Source organism: Mesoplodon bidens, assembly GCF_964165515.1.
Source record: "Mesoplodon bidens genome assembly, chromosome: 6".
Lineage (NCBI taxonomy): Eukaryota > Metazoa > Chordata > Mammalia > Artiodactyla > Ziphiidae > Mesoplodon > Mesoplodon bidens.
Window position 1 is genome coordinate 17,583,058 of NC_138162.1, and position 20,499 is coordinate 17,603,556.

The 20,499-nt window shown below is 40.9% G+C and overlaps 1 protein-coding gene across 3 annotated transcripts in view; it reads left to right on the forward strand.

The window, feature by feature from the left end:
- ASTN2 (astrotactin 2) overlaps window positions 1–20,499 on the forward strand; it is a gene marked incomplete at its 5' end in the record, with an annotated part of 938,059 nt that overhangs the window by 591,018 nt on the left and 326,542 nt on the right. For all 3 annotated transcript variants that reach the window (XM_081237083.1, XM_081237081.1, XM_081237082.1), the window contains one exon: window positions 7,035–7,201. In XM_081237083.1, the coding sequence (XP_081093209.1) occupies window positions 7,035–7,201 (167 nt within the window). The remainder of the gene's footprint in view (window positions 1–7,034; window positions 7,202–20,499) is intronic.

A 20,499-nucleotide genomic window follows, 5' to 3' on the forward strand; every position in this document is an offset into this window, starting at 1 on the left:
GAATCAAACTAGAAAGTAATAACAGATAACAGAAAAATCTCTAAATACTTGGAAACTACACAACACATTTCTAAATAATCCATGGGTTGAGAGGAAGTCTCAAGGGCAATTAAAAATACATTGGGGCTTCCCTGGTGGCGCAGTGGTTGAGAGTCCGCCTGCCGATGCAGGGGACACGGGTTCGTGCCCCAGTCCGGGAAGATCCCACATGCTGTGGAGCGGCTGGACCCGTTAGCCATGGCCGTTGAGCCTGCGCGTCCGGAGCCTGTGCTCCGCAATGGGAGAGGCCACAACAGTGAGAGGCCCACATACCGCAAAAAAAAAAAAAAAAAAAAAAAAAAAAACATTGAACTGAATGAAATAAAAATACAGTATATCAAAATTTGTGGGACACAGCACAGTAATTCATCTTTTCCTTAAAGTAAAAGTTTTTATATTTAATGAGGAGGAAATTTATAGCCATAAATGCATATATTAGATAAAAGTTTCAAATTAATAATCTAAGTTCCCCACCTCAAGGACCTACAAAAAGGAGAACAAAAGAAGCTCAAAGCAAACAGAAGAAAGGAAATCAATAATTGAAAGCAGAAAAATAGATAAAGTCAATGAAACTAAAAAAAAAGATTCTTTGAAAATGTCAAGAAAATTGAAAAAAGGTAAACAAAATAGCAAGACTTTTAAAGAAAAGAAGAGGGAAGACACAAGTTACCAATATCAGGAATGAGATGGATAATATCACTACAGACCCTGCAGATGTCAAAAGGATTAATAAAGGACTGTTACAGGGCTTCCCTGGTGGCGCAGTGGTTGAGAGTCCGCCTGCTGATGCAGGGGACGCAGGTTCCTGCCCCAGTCTGGGAGGATCCCACATGCCGCAGAGGGGCTGGACCCGTGAGCCATGGCCGCTGGGCCTGTGCGTCTGGAGCCTGTACTCCGCAACGGGAGAGGCCACAGCAGTGAGAGGCCCGCATACAGCAAAAAAAAAAAAAAAGGACTGTTACAAATAGCTATACACACATATATTTGACAACCTAGATGAAATGGATCAATTCCTTGAAAAATGCAAAATATCACAACTCACCCAATATGAAATAGATATTTGAATAGCCCTATAACTATTAAGAAAATCGAAATTGTAACTTAGAAACTCCCCCAAAAGAAATCTCTAAGCTTGAGTAGTTTCACTGGAGATGTAAACCTCAGTGTAAGTCTCACGCCTCATACAAAAATTAACTTGAAGTGTATCACAGAATTAACTGTAAAACATAAAGCTATAACACTTCTAGAACACACACATACACACACACGAGAAAATATTTGAGATTTGAGCTTGGCACAGAGTTCTTAGATTCCAAGATATAGATTTTATGATACATAAAAGAGAAAATAACTTGGATTTCATCAAAATTAGAAACATTTGCTCTGTGAAAGCTCAGTTGAAGAAGATGAGAAGACAAATTACAGAGTGGGAGAGAAAATATTTGCAAACTGCATATTTGACAAAAGTCTAGTGTCTAGAATACATAAAGAACTCCCAAACCTTAACAATTAAAAACAAACAGTCTAATTAGAAAATGAACAAAAGACACTGAGAGACATCTCACTGAAAAGGATATAAAGGTGGAAAATAAACACAAAAGATGTTCAGCATCATTAACGATTAGAAACATACAAATTAAAACCACAGTGGATGGGCTTCCCTGATGGCGCATTGGTTAAGAATCCGCCTGCCAATTCAGGGGACACCGGTTCGAGCCCTGGTCTGGGAAGATCCCATATGCCACAGAGCAACTAAGCCCATGCGCCACACCTGCGCTCTAAAGCCTGCACTCTAGAGCCTGCGTGCCACAACTACTGAAGCCCGCGCGCCTAGAGCCTGTGCTCCGCAACAAGAGAAGCCGCCGCAGTGAGAAGTCTGCACACCTCAACGAAGAGTAGCCCCCACTTGACGCAACTAAAGAAAGCCCGTGCACAGCAACGAAGACCCACCGCAGCCAAAAATAAATGAATGAATGAATGAAAAAACACAGTGGAGGTATTATTACACACCTGTCAGGATGTGAAAATAAAATGAAAAATATTGACAACATCAAATGCTGATGAGGATGTGGAGAAACTGGATTGCTCATGTTTTGCTGGTGGGGATTTAAAATAGTACAACCACCCTGGAAAAGTTTGGCAGCTTCCTAAAATTATTAAACATGAAACTACCATACAACCCAGAAATTATACTCCATGGCTTTTTTTCCCCAGAGACATGAAAATGTATGTCCACACAAAAACTTGCACACTAATGTTTATAGCAACATTATTCATAATAGCCAAGAACTGGAAACAACCCACATGTCCTTCATCAGGCAAACAGTTAAACTATAGTCCATCCTTAGCATGGCATCATACTCTGCAATATAAAAGGAACTAAATATTGATACGTGAAGACACCTGGATGAATATGAGAATTATGCTAAGTGAAAAAAAAACCTAAAAGGTCACAAACTATATGGTTTTATTTATGTAACATTCTTGAAATGACAACATTATAGGAATGGAGAGCATATTAGTGGTTGCCAAATATTAAGGAAGGGAGTCAAGTGAGGAGTGGGTATGGCTTTAAAAAGGCAAGAGGAGGAATCTATGTAGTGATGGAAATGTTCTGTATCTTGATTATCAATGTGTATATCCTGGTTGTGATATTTTGATATAGTTTTGCAAGATATTACTATTGAGGAAAACTGGTAATACTCTGGATCTCTCTGTATTGTATTATTTCTTACAGTTGCATGTGAATCTGTTATAAGCATCACAAAATTGTAATCTATATAACTAAAAAAAGAAAAAAAAAAAAGCACAGGCCTCTGACTGGATTTGACCTACAGACCATAGTGTGCCAACTTCTGGCTTAAGTGATTTGGTCACTTTCTACGTCTCACCCCTTGCCTTGTGCTAACATTGCTTCCCCCTGTCTCACGGAGCTTCAGCTGTATTGGCTCCCTCTGTTCCATGGACAGGCCAGCACTATTCCTGCCTCAGGACTTGCATACTTGCTGTTCCTTCTTGGATAACTCTTCCCACTTATACTCACCTGGGAGATTCCACTTATTATTCAGGGTTAGTTCAAGTGCTCAATGTATGCCTCCCTTACTCTATCCCCGTTCACTGTTTTTCATATTGCACTTCTGTTGTACTTTTTTACTCTATGAAATAATCATTTTACTTCTTGTTAATTATTTGTCTTTTCCCTAGAATTTAAGCCCCATGAGAGCAGGGTCTTGCTTGTCTTCTTTACTACTGCATGTCCAGCACCCAGCATCTTTGCTTAGCACCGAGTAGATGTTCAATACACATTTGTTAAATGATCCAAAGAAGGACTCATATGGATGAGAAAGAAAAGATAAACAGATAGTCCCAGTTAGGTTTTATGGGAGGGAATGGGTTCATTCATTTATCATTTGTTCCACTTACCCATTCATTTATCCTTCATTTATTGAGTGCCTATTGTGTGCCAGGTTCTGAGCCAGATTCTTTAGGTTGTTTTCTCATAGAGTCACCAGAAATGCCTCCCAGAGAGGCTTTTTTTTTTTTTGCAGTACGCGGGCCTCTCACTGCTGTGGCCTCTCCCGCCGCGGAGCACAGGCTCCAGACGTGCAGGCCAGCGGCCATGGCCCACAGGCCCAGCCGCTCCGCGGCACGTGGGATCCTCCCAGACCGGGGCACAAACCCATGTCCCCTGCATCGGCAGGCAGACTCTCAACCACTGGGCCACCAGGGAAGCCCCAGAGAGGCATTCTTATTTCCATCTTACAGATGAGGAGCCTGAGGCTGTCTTTTTTTTTTTTTGCGGTACGCGGGCCTCTCACTGTTGTGTCCTCTCCCATTGCGGAGCACAGGCTCCGGATGCGCAGGCTCAGCGGCCATGGCTCACGGGCCTAGCTGCTCCGCAGCATGTGGGATCTTCCCAGACCGGGGCACGAACCCGCGTCCCCTGCATCGGCAAGCGGACTCTCAACCACTGCGCCACCAGGGAAGCCCTGAGGCTGTCTTTGAGGTGAAGCACTTGCCTAGATGCTCAGTGTCAAAGGCCTGTGTGCAATTCAAGACTAACATCAGTCCTACTGGTCCCGTCTTCAAGGTGTTGCCTCCATTTAAGGAAGAAAAGCTGAGGCCCACTTAGGTTCAAGGTCACTGGGCAGGTGAGTGGTGTACCTGAGAAGAGTTCTGATCTTCCTCTCTCTAGTACACCAGAATCTCCCTTTTGCCCCAATGACATTCATCTCTTTCCTCTAAGAAGACATCCCTGACCCAAGCCTCCCCTACTCCAATATTCCCCAGCCAATCACATTTGCAGAATTTCCATTTTCCCATTCAAGTTATACTGTGCTTCTTCATGTTTGCTTTATAACTAGTTTTCTGTCTGACAGATATGTGTATTTCTCATTTCTCAAACTAGATCCTAAGCTTCTTAATCATACTCAGAATGGCAGCTACCATTTGCCAAACACTGCGCCAAGCACTTGTTACATTTATCTCACTGTATTAGTTATCTTTTGCTGTGTAACAGATTATCCCCAAATTGGGCAGCTTAAAACAAAAAGCATTTATTATCTCACGCCATTTTTAAGGATTAGAAATTTAACAGTGGCTTAGCAAACTGAGTGGTTTAAGAAAATAGAAATGTATTTTCTCAAGGTTCTGGAGGCCAGAAATCTGAAATCAAGATTGTCAGCAGCGTCCTCCTCCCTCAAAGGAATCCAGGGGAGAAAGCATCCTTGTCTCTCCAGCTTCTGGTGGCTGCAGCGCTTGGTCACTTGTGGCCACATCGCTCCAATCTGCGCTCTATCCCCACGTGGTCCTTTGCATGTGTGTAAATCTCTCTGTGCCTCTTTTTTATAAGGACATTTGTGACAGCATTTAGAGCTACCTAGATAGATAATCCCAATTAGTCTCCTCATCTCAAGAGCTTTAATATAATTACATCTGCAAAACCACGTTACCATAGAAGGTAACATTCACAGGTTCCGAGGGTTAAGATGGGGACGTATCTTTGGGAGCCATTATTAGCCCTGCCGCACCACCTCATAGGTTTGCCATAAGGATTAACTACGTTAAATTAGATTATGCCTGGAATATAGAACATATTGTTTTAAAGAATAAAAGTGGTAGGGAATCAGTGGGGGGGGTGTGGAAAGAACTGTGAGTAATACCCCGCCCCAGATATCTCCTGTTACCTGGTGAGAAGGTCAGCCCTTGCTTCCAGCACTCACCCCTACATCTCCGCAGACAGACGACCCAGCCCCAGGTACCACCACACAGCTCCCAATGACCCCATGACTAGGTGCCTTTCTGTCTGACAGTGAATGTTCTGAGACAAGCAGGGGCCTCCTCTGAGCTTGTTTTAATACGTACAGCACTTCACTCCCATAGAAAATTGATTTTTCTTTTTAAGCACAAAATGTAGCCAGTTTTATAACCTTTCTGCAGCTTGACAAAGGCCATTTATAACCAACTCTCTCTGCCACCCTTCCTGGCGCCAGTCTCAAAGGTCTTGAAGAACTCTCTCGTGCATCTGTAATTATGAATTCTTCTTAGGCAAAATTTAATTTCTAAGAGAGATGACCTTTTTTTGTTATTGTGGTTTTTGTAAATTACTTTTGAGGGGTGTGTTTTGTTATTGATGTTGTTCAGGATGACGGCCTGGGGAGGGGACGAGGGAGCTGGTTGGGAGGAGAGGGACATTGGGAGGGCATTTTAATCAGCGATGTCCAGTGATAGATGAGGAGGGCCGGGCTCTGGGTGTTAATCTTGGTGGACAGGAAATGCCAGCAGGGTGACTGAAATTAAAACCTAGTACCTCATTGTCTCTCCCAAACGCAGGAGAATTGGAACTTCTTCTACATCTGCTGGACTGGAGATGAGCTCAGCCTCATCAAATGATGGGAAACTAAATTAAATAGATAGGTGGTTTTACCGAGGGTATAAGAGCTTCCATTTACGGAGCACTTAGCAGGTACACCCTTAGCTGGGCACACCAGAAGAGCATTCGACTGAGGTCACTCAAGGTTGGAATTGTTGGGGCTTTTAAGGGACCAGAGGGCAACCCATTTGGTTACCTGGAGGAAAGTGCACATGGCCTGGCAGAGGGTTTGATATCATCTGCAGAGGACCTTGGCTGTCAGCTTTAGGAAGATTCACTTTGTTGTTGTTTAGAATTCATTTATTTATTTAAGCTGGGGAGTGATGCTACTTAGAAAAATCACTCTGGAGACCATTAGGAGGATGGTATACAGCAGGCCAGACTGCAGGCCAGTAGACTGTTTAGGAGGTCTTTGTGAAGATGCAGGAGTCTCATTTAGGACTTCAGGTACTAGGATGGAGAAGAGGTGACACATTCAAGACAGGAAGGAAGAGAACTCACGTTTGATGAGTACCAAATTTCATGCCAAATTCTGAAGTACGTTATGCAGCCCCTGTGGTCCAACTTAAGCTTGACAACAAATCCACAGATGCAGGTGCTAGGCTCGTTTAACAGATAAGGAAGTTGAAGCTCAGAGAGGGCGAGTAACTTGCCCCAGGTCACACAGGGAGAAGGGGAAGATCTGGAACTTAAACTCATATTGGTAAAAGCTCTTTAAAATATATCTGGCTGCCTCCCATGGTGACCCTACTGGACAATAATAATAAACACAATAATGATGATGATCCCAGCAATATCAGTATTCATAGCAGCTCACATTTGCTGTACGGTTGCCGTACGAGCCACAGAGTTCTAAGTACTTTGCACACACTGTCTCCCTTCATTCTCATAATTTTACAAGATAGATATCGACAAAAGCTCCATTTTACAGGTGGGCACACTGAGGTTCAGAGAGGTAAAGGAACTTGTCCAAGGCCACACAGCTATTAGTTGGTCAAATGAGACTTTGAACCTGTCTCTACAGTCCCGACACCTGCCCCTTTTCAGAAGGTGGGAGGAGAGGGCGTGATGAGACCCTCCACTTCTTCAGCTGTAACCACCCTGTTGCTGTCTCTCTGAGCAGTGCCCTGAGGAGCTGAGGCCCATGAAGGACGGCTCCGGCTGCTATGATCACTCCAAAGGCATCGACTGCTCCGATGGCTTCAACGGTGGCTGCGAGCAGCTGTGCTTGCAGCAAACCCTGCCTTTGCCCTACGATGCCACCTCCAGCACCATCTTCATGTTCTGCGGGTGAGTCTCTGTCCCCGAGGCCCAGCCTCTCCCTTCACAGCAGTGGGAGGGATGCAGCAAAAAGATCAGGAACTACAGCCTGGCCCAGCTGGGACTGACCTTCAATGAAATGGCCTTTCTGCCTCTGCTTTTTCAGCCCAAGAGGAAAAAGGCAACAATATAACCTTTTGTTGGGGATTGAAAAGAAGAATGGAAGAAGAAAAATAAATAATTGATTAATGGTTATGACAAATGGAATCCTTGTTCAGGCTGCATCCTAGGGTCAGGATTTTTTTCTGCAAAAGTCTCTTGCCCCTTCTGCATCACCCTGTAGCCACGGTCAGTGTATTTTGGAGACAAAAGCAGGCACCGTGAAGGTGTCCCTGAGAAACCAGCAGGTGTGGTGCTTAAGAACACGGGCTTAGCCCAGGCTTTCAACTTTCTTTCTGCAGGGATTAAGCAGTGCCAAGTTCAGAGGTTACCCCCTCTTTGTCCTAATGCCCCTATCAATAATGATAATTAATTGGGGGAAGTGAGGTGGAAAAGAAACAATGCAGGCAAAGCTCAAAGTTCTCGCTCATGCTAAGAAATCAGCTGAGTTTTAAACTTAGTATGAGACTGAAAGAGGGGGTCACGTTAGGACCAACTTGCTGAGTGACCTGGGACAAGTCACTGTCCCTCTCTGGGCTGCAGTTTGACAACTTGTGAAATGAGATCTTTGGACAACGACGCCTAATAGTTGTTCCAATTTATCTTGTTTTCCTTGTTGAAAAAGTCTGCAGTGGGAGTTACCTCTGCCATGGAGAGCTTCTAGCATAGCATTTGGTCCTCAGCAGTCACTCAAGAAAATGGCAGCCTTTTTTCTTCTCTTCGTTCCCTTTCTGATGATGTCTTCATATTAGAAAATTTGCTCGTTTTTTGACATTCTGTGACTCAGAAAAATAATTCTTTGCTTGTGCAAGATGGTTGGTCATTGAAGGGTGCTCAGTGCTTTACTAAGACAGAAAAGCAGAATAAAGCATAAATAAACTTTTCAGTCCTACGTATTACGAAAGAGGAGGTGGGGGGATGTGTATGGGTTTAATCTCAGTTTAACAGAAAATTAATTTTACCTGCATGGTTCTGGTCCATGGGGTCTGGTTTTCCTTCTGGGACTTATTTCAGGGTCTCCCCACTCCAGCCCCAGTTACACTGTGTGCTGCAGGCGCCCTTGAGCAGTTGTTAAAGCAACTTGCCGGAGGCCCTAGACATGTATCAGTCAGATAAATAAGAAATAAAGTATTGTATGCAGACCTGAATTTATAGGGTCTCTCCTCAGTTTAAGTGACTGCAGGGCAGTGTTGAGCAAATTATGCATGGGCTTAAATCTGAGACTTGAATGGTAAATCAGCTGTGTTCTTATCACTGTTATTGCACTTGGGGGGAGAAATGTCCTTCTGTTGCAAATTATAGAAACAGCAGGGGCAACGGCAGTAATGGATTTTGACTTAGAAACTGTCACCACCGTTCATCCCTAGCACACTGCAGCAGTCCAGGGGAATCAGTAGACTTGGGTTCTAATCCTAACTCTACCTCTAACTTTCTCTTAAACATCAGGCAACTCTCAGGACCCCTGACCTTCAGTTTCTCCATCTCTAAAATTTTAATAATATCTACATTAACATACTGATGTTTGTGAAGATTGCAAAGTACATTTATTACTCTGTTCAGGTTAAGTAATGTGCCCAGGGTCACACGGCTGGTAATGTAGCTTACCACGTCTCGCTGTGTGACCTTAAGCAGGGTACTTAACATCTCTATGCCTCAGTTTTCTCATCTGTAGAAAAGATGATAATAGCATCTCTCTATAGAGTTGCTATGAGGATTAAATGCATTACATTAATTACATCACAGTTTACATTAATATTTCTAAAGTCCTTTGGAACGGTGCCCTGCACAGAGTTAGCACTAGTGTGTATTTGTTAAATAAAATAGCTAAAGTGAATGATAGTAATGACAACAGCCCTCCACTTGCTCAGTGACCTGAGGTGCTCAACCTCTTAGTTTCCAGGTCTGTGAGACACGGACAAACTGACCTTCCCTACCCAGAAAGATCTCTTAAAGTTTTAAGTTAGACTGAATTGGGAGAGGGTGCTATGAGCTGTTGAAGCTCATCCAAATGCTGATAAACAGGACAAAAAATGAGAATAAAACTCAGGTCTCCTAAAACCAGCTGCAATGTCAACATGCTTTGAAAATTGTCTATTAAGGATGCAAATGAGAAGTTAGCCACACTTGTTAGAAGCACTGTAAACAAAACCATTAGCAGGTACTTGTGTGAAAGTTGGTCTAGAGAAGTAGCAGGCGACTGAATTAAACAAGGAAAACAAACCCTCGCTCAAGGGGACCTTGTGGACTTGCTCAGAGCTCTGTGCCTTTTCTGAGAGTTTCCTGGGTAGCACAGGTTTAATATACCTATTTGCGGGCAGGTTAATAATAGCAGCTAACACTTATTAAGCACTTCCTACGTGCCATGACTGTGCTAAGTACTTTGATGACATTAGCCCGTTGAATTCTCATACCAACTCTACAAGGGAGGTACTAGTATTATGATCTCGATTTACTGTCAAGAAAACCAGGCACAGAGGGGCTCAGTGACTTGCTCAAGGTCACACAGCTAAATAAATAGGGGCATCGAGATGGAAACCCAGTCCACGGGGCTCCAGGAGTGGTCAAAACAGATCTGATATCACTCCTGGCCTCTGGTCCCGCCCAGCCGTGTGGTTTTGAGCCAATCACTAAACATCTCTGAGACTCTTGTTTCATGTAGAACCAGACGTGATTGCAGCAGCATTGTGAGGATTAATTGCAATCACACGTGCATAGAGGCCAGCACATGTAAGCACTCACTAAATGGTAGCTATAATTAGTCTGATAGGTATAAAGCCATCTCATTTAATCCTCCAATGACTGAATTGTATGTCCTGTTTACTGTTCTATCTCCGGCACATTAGAACAGTGCCTGACATGTAGTAGGTGCTCAATTAATAATTGTGAAATTAAGTTCCTCAATTGACACGGCTAAGGAACTTGTTTGCAGTCTGGCCTTTTCAGCTGTATTTCCAGTTACGTCCCTATTCCTGAATTAAGCATCTTGGCTTCAGCTTCTGGAGTGTTCAACATGGTTCCCTCTGTTTCTCCTCCTCCTCTCTTCCCCCCACCGCCCCCCATTTGTCCGTGGCCCTTTAGCTTGAATGCTCTGCTTCCTCTTCAAGTCTTGGTATAGATCTTGACCTTTTTCCGCCAGTCTTCTCTGAGTCCCAAGAGAAGTCCAAAAGTGAGATGTGCAGTTACCGTGGAGCTGGGTATATAATGCCTTGCCCTTTCAAATGGATACCATTTAAATGTTGGCTTAATATTTATCAAATCTTAATATTTATAGGAAAGACTGTTTTTCTTGTCTTATATTAGTTTGTTTTTTTTGTTTTTTCTTTTCTACCCATAGGGCCCTCTTACCAGGGAAGGGCCATTGACATTTTGTCTCTAATCCTAATTTATCCCAGTGAAATCTTGACACCTCTTGCAGACTGGACCGCTGGCTGGCTGTTCTGGTTGTCAGCCCTAGTCAGGTCAAGTCCCTCAAAACTGAGTCAAGCATCCTTTCTCTGGAGTCACACAGCCCCCCACGCCATGCTTCTCACTGTCGCAGCCCCATTGCTGTGTTGACTTACCTGTTTTCCTGTCTGGTCCCTGTCACACTGCAAACTCCTCATGAGCAGGGACTGGGTCTTAATCACCTGTGTGTCCCCGTTGTCACTGCTTGCCCAAGGACTTTTTTAAAGCCATAACTGTCGAATTAAAGAATTCATCCACCTAAGATTTGCTGCACCAACTCTGTGCCTGGTCTTTTGTGGGGTGATAAAAATGCAAAGAAGCATTGAGTACAAGTCCTTGCCCACCAGGGGCAAAGTGGACTCTGGGGACAGGTGTTTGAGCCTCACTTGGTCCTGACTGATGTTGATAGACTACAGGTAACAGTATGATAAGAGAAGCAGGTGGATTTGAGATAGGTTGAGAAGGTCATTGTATACTAAGATGAAACATTTAGAATGAGTCTTACGGGTGAGGAAGCATTTCTTCTCTCCAAGACCTACACAAGTTACCTAGCAACCAAGTTTGTTTCATTTGTACATGTGTTTACAGCATATACCGTGCATTCTTCCAAGAGAAGTTAATATTATCCACGTGAATCCAACCTATAAAAAATGGATAATATAAAGGTAGGACAGGACGGATCAGAGCCATTTGTAAGGAGAGAAAGGGAAAGGGAGAAAATGGTTTCAGGAGCCTGAAATGGGAGAATTACTCAATGTGAGATAAATTTAGCACTGTTTGTCTTGGCAACCAAAGTAAGCAGAAAAAAACATGGTGGATTATAGAATTGTCCTTGCTTGAGAAAAGGAAGTTTGCAGTTTTGGGGGTTTTTGCTTTGCTTTGTTTTGTTTACCAGAGGATATACTCCTTTTCCTGACATAATTTGCTAAGAGAGATGTTTCCTATATATACCTATATACGAAGTAGTGAACAATGCCATCAACAGTTTTGAAGTTTCAGTATTTCTCACATCATTTAGAGGAGAAAACTGAGGCCCAGAAGGGCATCACAGCCAGTGAGGAGGTGAAATTGGGATAGGAGATGTCCCAGGCTACTCTATTCTAATCTGAATACATTGAATATACTTAAATATGATTTACTTTAAAGTGCAGTGAAAATGTATGTAAAAATATGGACTCAAAGAGCACATCCAGCCTCAATAGTCCTTGCTAGGCTATCAGTTTAATGTCTTTTTTGTGTGTGTGTGTGGTACGCGGGCCTCTCAGTGTTGTGGCCTCTCCCGTTGCGGAGCACAGGCTCCGGACGCGCAGGCTCAGCGGCCATGGCTCACGGGCCCCGCCGCTCCGCGGCATGCGGGATCTTCCCGGACCGGGGCACGAACCCGCGTCCCCTGCATCGGCAGGTGGACTCTCAACCACTGTGCCACCAGGGAAGCCCTAATGTCATTTTTATGTGATTTTAGGAGGGAGAGGAGATAAATACATGTGTTTAATAGCCATTGTTAACTGGAAGCCTCTGATTTTCATTGCCAAAGCGGAAGTTGGCTCTAATAATGGAAAACACTGACCTGGAGGATGCAGACAGAGATTTTAATTTTCACTGTCAGTAACGAATTGTAGAGGTATGGGGGATATTCATTCACACACTTGTTTTGCTGTAGTTTCAAGTTTTAGGCTAGGCCTGAGCTCTGACCTCCCCGACTGCTGATGGAAAGATGGGGCTTTACCGCTCAGAGTGGACATAGAACGTGCACTTGCCAGCTTTTTGTCACAAAAGTACAACCTTGCACTCTCAGCTGTTTGAAACATTTGCAAGAGCTCAGGCGCGAGACATATTCACAGACAACTGATGGAAGCACACAAAGTCCAGCCATTCATTCAGATAGGTGTTTTCATATGTGGGTCCTGTAAAACATTAGTTCCATGAGATGCTCAAAGACAAAAAAAGGGAAGTTCCAGTGGCCAAGCCCACATGGAAAAGTCTGCACTCTAGAACTGTCTCTTGAAGGTTCACAGGGCACCTGAGGATAATCAAAGCTCTAAGTCCTGCAGTGGTAAAACATATCATATTTTGTTGGTTCTAAAGTGCCCAGATTTTCCACATGTTAACATTTTTGAAATTAGGATGTATTTTACTATCGATGGTTTGACAGAGTTTAATTAAAAATTGTTTTTTCTTTCTTAGTGTTAGGTGAAATGCTAGTGTTTCTTATAGGTGTTGAGGGTCTTAGAGTAGATAAAATATTTTATATAATTTAGCCCAAGGTTCTCCATGGCATTCCCTTCCCTTCCCTTCCTTTTCCTCTCCTTCCTTCTTTTCTGAAGAATACTCTTGAGTATGTTACCTTCAAAACGGCTTTTCTAGAAACTCTAAATTTTTCCCTTGAGTGAAACCTGCAGATGGAGGCCACTCTGACAAGAGTTTTACTAATCTTCATGTTGGTCAATGTTGGGACAATCCTGAGAACCTTCATGAGAAACACTAGTGGGATCCATGTGGCTGAAGGCCTTAACTGCTAGGTCACAGAGGGTCCTGGTCCTGATGACCCCAGAGTGGGATTTCTTACAGGTGTCAGGAACAGCAAAGCTGAGAAAACGCCTGCTTCTCTCTTGCCTTGGTGGTAGGATGCTAAGATTCATCCCTAACATTAGTCCAAGTCCATGTGGTATGCAGTTTCTTGAGCTCTTCTTACCCTTAACTTTGCTCTATTCTTTTTTTTTTTTTCTGGGATTTGATTCCCTTCCCCATTAAAAAAAAAAGTTTCTAGTCTATGCATTTCATTACATAATTTTATTGATTCCATAGCCATTGAGGAATGAATGAATGAATGCACAGGTAAATACGTGAATAAATAAATAAATACCCTGCCTTGAGAATTTGTATAAATGCCATTTCTCTTAGGCCCCAGTTTCTGTTTTTTGAAAAGCAAGCAGATTGGAAGCAGTCATTTGTGCTAAAGTGGAATGAGCCCTAGATTTGGAGGAAGAAGATCCAAGTCCAGGTCCTGGCTTTTCCAAAGTGCTCGTGTGATCTTGGTCAAGGGATTTAAAATGCCAAGCCTCAGGGTCCTTGGTGGCAATGTCAGAATGAAAGTACCCATCTCATGACATTGCTCTAAGGATTAAATAAAACATGCTCTTGGCTAAAAATGTATAAGATTTTGTGGTACAGGCTCTGAATCCCCATCCAATTCTAGTATTCTCTGTAATGTGATGGGTGTGTTCAGGGTAACACATTCACTGCTTTCAGCTAAAATGCCCAGTTTGTATCTCTGTACTTATTTTATTTTATGTTTTTCATTTTGGCATATGTATAAATATAGTTTCATGCAGATCTTGGCTGGTTTCCTGTGAGCCTACACTCTTTAGAATTTCTGTAAGAAAATCTCCCAGACGACAGAATGTTCTAAAGAAGCTGTATAATTATGTTGCATGGTACAAAAATAAGATTAAAAAAAATAGAAACCAACAACTAAATAGACCTTTGCATAAATCATCCTGTGCCCTGAGGTGGCTTGGGGGAAAGAGTTGCTCACGTTTTAAAACTCAAAGGATCATTTGCATTTATGAGTTCTTTCTCTCTCCCTCTCTCTTTCTCTCCCTCTCTCTCCCCCGACATCTCTAAGGGTCTTACTAAGTGAACCCGGCCTTTTATCTCCCTCCCTTCCTCTCCTGCTGAGCCACAGTCTTTTCTCACCCCCAGGCAAAAGAAAATCACCATGCACCTACAGTTGTAATATGGCTAAAGTCATACACACACATACACACACATTCATATACACACTTCTTGAAATAGGAACTCCAGGTTTAATTCCTAGCACCACTATTGCCAAGGTGTATCTCCATGGGCAAGTCACTTCACTTCACTAAAGTTCAGTTTTCTCATCTGAAAATGGGAGCAACAACTCCTTGTGAAGGTTGTATATTAGTTTCCTAGTGCTTCCACAATGCATTACCACAAACTTAGTACTTAAAACAATACAGATTTATTATTTTATGGTTCTGGAGGGCAGAAGTTCTAAAACCTAGGCGTCGGCAGAACTTCAAGGCTGGAGACATAGTCTCTGTGTCTGTGTGTCTGTCTGTCTCTTTCCTCTGCTTCCAAGTTATATCTCCTTCTCTGATCCTGACACTCTTCTCTACCTCATATGCTCCTATAAGGACCCTTTTGATTACATTGAGTCCACCCAGGTAATCCAGAATAATTGTCCCATCTCAAAATTCTTAACTTAATCACATCCACAAAGTTCCTTTTTACCATGTAAGGTAACATTTCATGGGTTCTGGGGATTAGGAGGTGGATGTTTTGGGGGAACCATTATTCTATCCACTACAGATGGCAATAAGGAGAAAAATATATAGAAAAACAAATTTCACTGGACTGTGGAATCTCAAATGCAGAACTGAGTTTTGTGTATACATGTGTGTATGTACATACATATATATGCACATGTATGCACACACACTACATGTATGCATATGCATGTGTATATGTGCGTATATAATGTGTATATTCAACTTATATGTAATCATTACACATGTATAAATATATAAAGTTATATATTTAAAATATATGTGTAATGTATGTTTATATGTACAATGTATTTCCAATGAATGGCACAGATAATTTCCCAGTTACGTAGTTTGAAGCAAAAAAATATATATATATATATCAGAAAAGGGTAACTCTGTTGGCTTTAAGAAATCTGGATCTAGAAAGAGGCCAGCAACTAAGATCTGAGAACCACTGGAAGTAAATGTACATTCTCTGGGAAGTGTAAATTGGCTAATAGATTAAGCAGCAGTCATAGGTAATACTAGCATAATCACAGTCACATTAATCATCATCATCACAGTAGCTGGTGCATTAATTGGCTACTACATCATAGGTACTATTTTATCCTTTATGTAAGTTATCTCTAATTCTCACATCAGCCCTATGATAAGGATTATTATTATCTCCATTTAACAGATAATGACACTGAGGCCTAGGGTAGTTAACAGACTTGATCAGGGTCACACAGCTGGGAAGTGGTACAGCCTCTCTTTGACCACAGCTTTAACTAGATCCAGAATCTGAACTTGACATTTTGTGTCTCCTTTAGGTAAGGGGGCCTGGAACCTCAATAGATTCACCAAAGTAGAAATTATACAAGCTACATTCTCAGGCTAGAATGTGATAATATTAGATATTAACAGCAATCTTTCTGGCCTATGAATCTATATATTTGGGAATTACAAAAAGCAACCTTCTAAATAACACTTGGGTAAGTAAAAAAATGAAACTTAAATGATCACCTCTTTAGCAACGAGCAGGAGCTGGAAAGCTGCATATCAAACTCATGGAATAGAGGCAAAGCAGTAGTCAGAAGCTCCATGGCATTTACTAAGAAGAAAGAAAGACCAAAAATAAACAAATGAAGCATTCAACTCCAGAAGCCAGAAAAAGAGTTATAAAACAAACTCAAAGAAAGCAGCAGGAAGGAATTAATACAAGTGAAAACTGAAATAAATGAAATAAGAAAAAAAAGAAGCCTTGCCAATAAAATGCAAAAGCTTCTTCGAAGGAGAGAGAGAGAACATAAACACATTAGTAATGAGCTAGGGGCATAACCATAGAAGCGTAGAAGATAAAACAAATTTAATGAGAAGACTGTGTGCAAATTTATGCCAGTAAATTTAAAAGTCTTAATAAAATGCATTATTTCCTTAGAAAATATAAATTACCAAGTTTGAGTCATGATGCTGTAGAAAATCTAAATAGCCAAATAAAATAATATGATAAGGGAGCTAGATGTCTACAATTGAAAAGAAGACATCAAGCCCAGGTGATTTTATATGCAGGTCTTACCAAATCATCAAGGAATGGATAACCTCTATCTTATGTAAACTGATCCAGAGAAAGAAAATAAAGGACAGTTTTCTAATTTATTCCATAATCCTAGCATAATCTGAATACCCAAACTGGCCAAATATATACTCATTCATCCAGAAAAATCTGGTTGATGTATTAGAACTGATGGGCTCCTTCTGTGGTAGGATGAAAAATCAACTTTCAAAAATCAAGAATAACTTTCCTCAATATCAGTAATAACTAACTAGAAAACATAAGGGAAAACAAACATGAAAACTGATCATATTCCTCAAGTGGAAAATACTGTAATAATAGAAGCTATCACTCTACTATATCCTTGTGCACGCTGTATTTCAGACACAACTCATTTAATCCTCACAGTGGCTCTGTGTGGTGGGAACTTCTTCATAGATAAGCAAAGGAAGTACAGAGAGGTTAAGCATTTTGTCCAGGGTCACACAGCAAAAAATGGTGGAATCTGGATTTGGACTATTGTGGTCTGGATCCAAAACACCTGCTTGTAACCTCTACCATAGTGCATTGCATAGATACCTATGAATAAACCCCCACCAGATATGTGCAATATTTTTATGACCTAAAGTCTAAAACTTCAGTGAAGGTTTTAAAAGAACACTTGCTAAATGGAGATGCAAACTATGTTTCTGAATTAGAAGACTCCGAACTGTAAAGATGCTGCATCAATCAGCCAGGATAAGATGGGCTATGTTGCTGTAACAAATGAAGCCTCCCAAACCCAGGAGATTGCCCACAAAAGTCGATTTCTGGTTTACACAAGGTCCGTTGTAATTGAGGAAGCATTCTTCCATCCTGCAGTATGAATCTGGAACACATGATCTCCAAGCTTGCCATAGCAAAGGAAGAGAGGGCTTGAGAGTCATGCAACATGTTTGTAAGGGCTGGATCTGCAATGACTTATATCACAGCAACACAGATTCCATCTCTCAGAATCCCTTCACATGGCCCCTTAAACCCAACTGCAAGGGCAGCTTAGATGCGTAGTCTACAGGGTGTCCACAAAGAGGATCCAGTGTGGTGAACATAAGACATCATCTCTGCCTCACTTGTCAACAGTGCTCAGCACAGAGTTGACTCTCAATGCATATGTCTTAAAGGAAAAAAAAATTAACAACTTTCCCCCATTTAGTCTACAAATTCAATTTAGACAACCCAAAATTCCACTAAAGTTTTACATGAAATTTGACAAAACAACTCTAAACTTTATCTGAAGGGAAAAATGAGTAAGAACAGTGAGGAAATTTTGAAATAGGAAATTAGTGTTCTTGACAGGGAGAAGACTTACCTTGCTACATTCAAAACATGCCATAAAACTCTATTAATGAAAATAGTGCAGAATTATTGCAGGAATATACAGATAATTAAATTAAATTTCCAACTATGTATATGTGGTACACATAAGGATTTAATACATGACAAAAAGGCCTTTCAAATTACTTAGGGAAGGGATGGCTCCTTCAGATACTCATCTACCCATTTTAAAAATAATTAAGTTAAAATAACCACTCCCACCATGCACAAAAATAAATGCCACACAGATTAAATAACCAAAGATGAAAAAGCTATATAAATACTACAAGAACATAAAGAAAGATTGGGGTTTTTTTAGCATCTTTTTGGCTTCCTAAGCATCACACAAAATTCAAAAGCAATAAAGGACCAGAATAAAGAGGTTATAAGACATCAAAAGCAATATTAAAATGCAAGTACAGACTGGAAGAAAATTTGGAAGGTGAAAGATAACTACTGAGAAAATATGCAAAACATATACAAACCAATAAGGAAAAAGACAAGTCTCACAAAACATGGATGGATAAAGAGAAATACAGAATGAGAAATACAAATGACCACGGCATGAAAAGATGGTGAACCTCGCCAGTCATCAGGGAAACGCAAATCCAAAAAAAAAATGATTAATTTTTGCCATCCCAGATTGGCAATAATGAACATGACAGATATGGAGAAATGAGTTCTCTCATTCATCAGTGATAGGATTGTAAGCTGGCAGTGCCTCTACAGATAGCCCTTTAGTAGATCTATCAAAATTTAAAAATTCATAAAACATTGATCTAGCAATCCCTCTTTTAAGAATCTGTTTTATAAAAAATAAACTCCAAATGGATTAAAGACCTAAATGTAAGGCCAGACACTATCAAACTCTTAGAGGAAAGCATAGGCAGAACACTTCATGACATAAATCACAACAAGATCCTTTTTGACCCACCACCTAGAGAAATGGAAATAAAGACAAAAATAAACACATGGGACCTATTTCCTTTCACAGCAAAGGAAACCATAAACAAGACGAAAAGACAACCCTCAGAATGGGAGAAAATATTTGCAAATGAAGCAACTGACAAAGGATTAATCTCCAAAATTTACAAGCAGCTCATGCAGCTCAATATCAAAAAAACAAACAACCCAATCCAAAAATGGGCAGAAGACCTAAATAGACATTTCTCCAAAGAAGATATACAGATTGCCAACAAATACATGAAAGGATGCTCAACATCATTAATCATTAGAGAAACGCAAATCAAAACTACAGTGAGGTATCACCTCACACCAGTCAGAATGGCCATCATCAAAAAATCTACAAACAATAAATGCTGAACGGGGTGTGGAGAAAAGGGAACCCTCTTGCACTGTTGGTGAGAATGTAAATTGATACAGCCACTGTGGAGAACAGTATGGAGTTTCCTCAAAAAACTTAAAATAGAACTACCATACAACCCAGCAATCCCACTACTGGGCATATACCCTGAGAAAACCATAATTCAAAAGAGTCTTGTACCACAATGTTCATTGCAGCTCTATTTACAATAGCCAGGACATGGAAGCAACCTAAGTGACCATCGACAGATGAATGGATAAAGAAGATGTGGCACATATATACAATGGCATATTACTCAGCCATAAAAAGAAACTAAATTGAGTTATTTGTAGTGAGGTGGATGGACCTAGAGACTGTCATACAGAGTGAAGTAAGTCAGAAAGAGAAAAACAAATACCATATGCTAACACACATGTATGGAACCTAAAAACAAAATGGTTCTAATGAACCTAGGAGCAGGACAGGAATAAAGACGCAGATGTAGAGAATGGACTTGAGGACACGGGGAGGGGGAAGGGTAAGCTGGGACAAAGTGAGAGAGTGGCGTGGACATATATACACTACCAAACGTAAAATAGATAGCTAGTGGGAAGCAGCTACATAGCACAGGGAGATCAGCTCAGTGCTTTGTGTCCACCTAGAGGGTTGGGATAGGGAGGGTTGGAGGGAGACACAAGAGGGAGGAGATATGGGGATATATGTATATGTATAGTTGATTCACTTTGTTATAAAGCAGAAACTAACACACCATTGTAAAGCAATTATGTTCCACTAAAGATGGTAAAAAAAAATCTGTTTTATAGAAACACACACATGCATAGTGATATATGTACAAAATTCTTCACTGTGGCACCATTTGTAATAACAAACAGCTATAAACAACCAAAATGCCCATCAATAAAGATTAAGTAAAATCGTTATGGTACATTTATACTGCACAATGCCAAACAGTCATTAAAAAGATCGATCTATACGTATACTGATTTGAAAAGATCTCCAAGAATTTAGGTACAAATGCATATCTCACAACAATGTATAGGGTAATTCTGTTTATGAGTTTATTATGAAAATTATAATTTTAAAATATATATGATATAAAAATTAAAATAATATATTGTATATTATAAAAAGTGTAATATGTATATAGTAGATCTCTAAATGCATTGAAAAAATCCTACAAGAATACATAATTATTAACAATGATGACCACTGGAACAGGAAG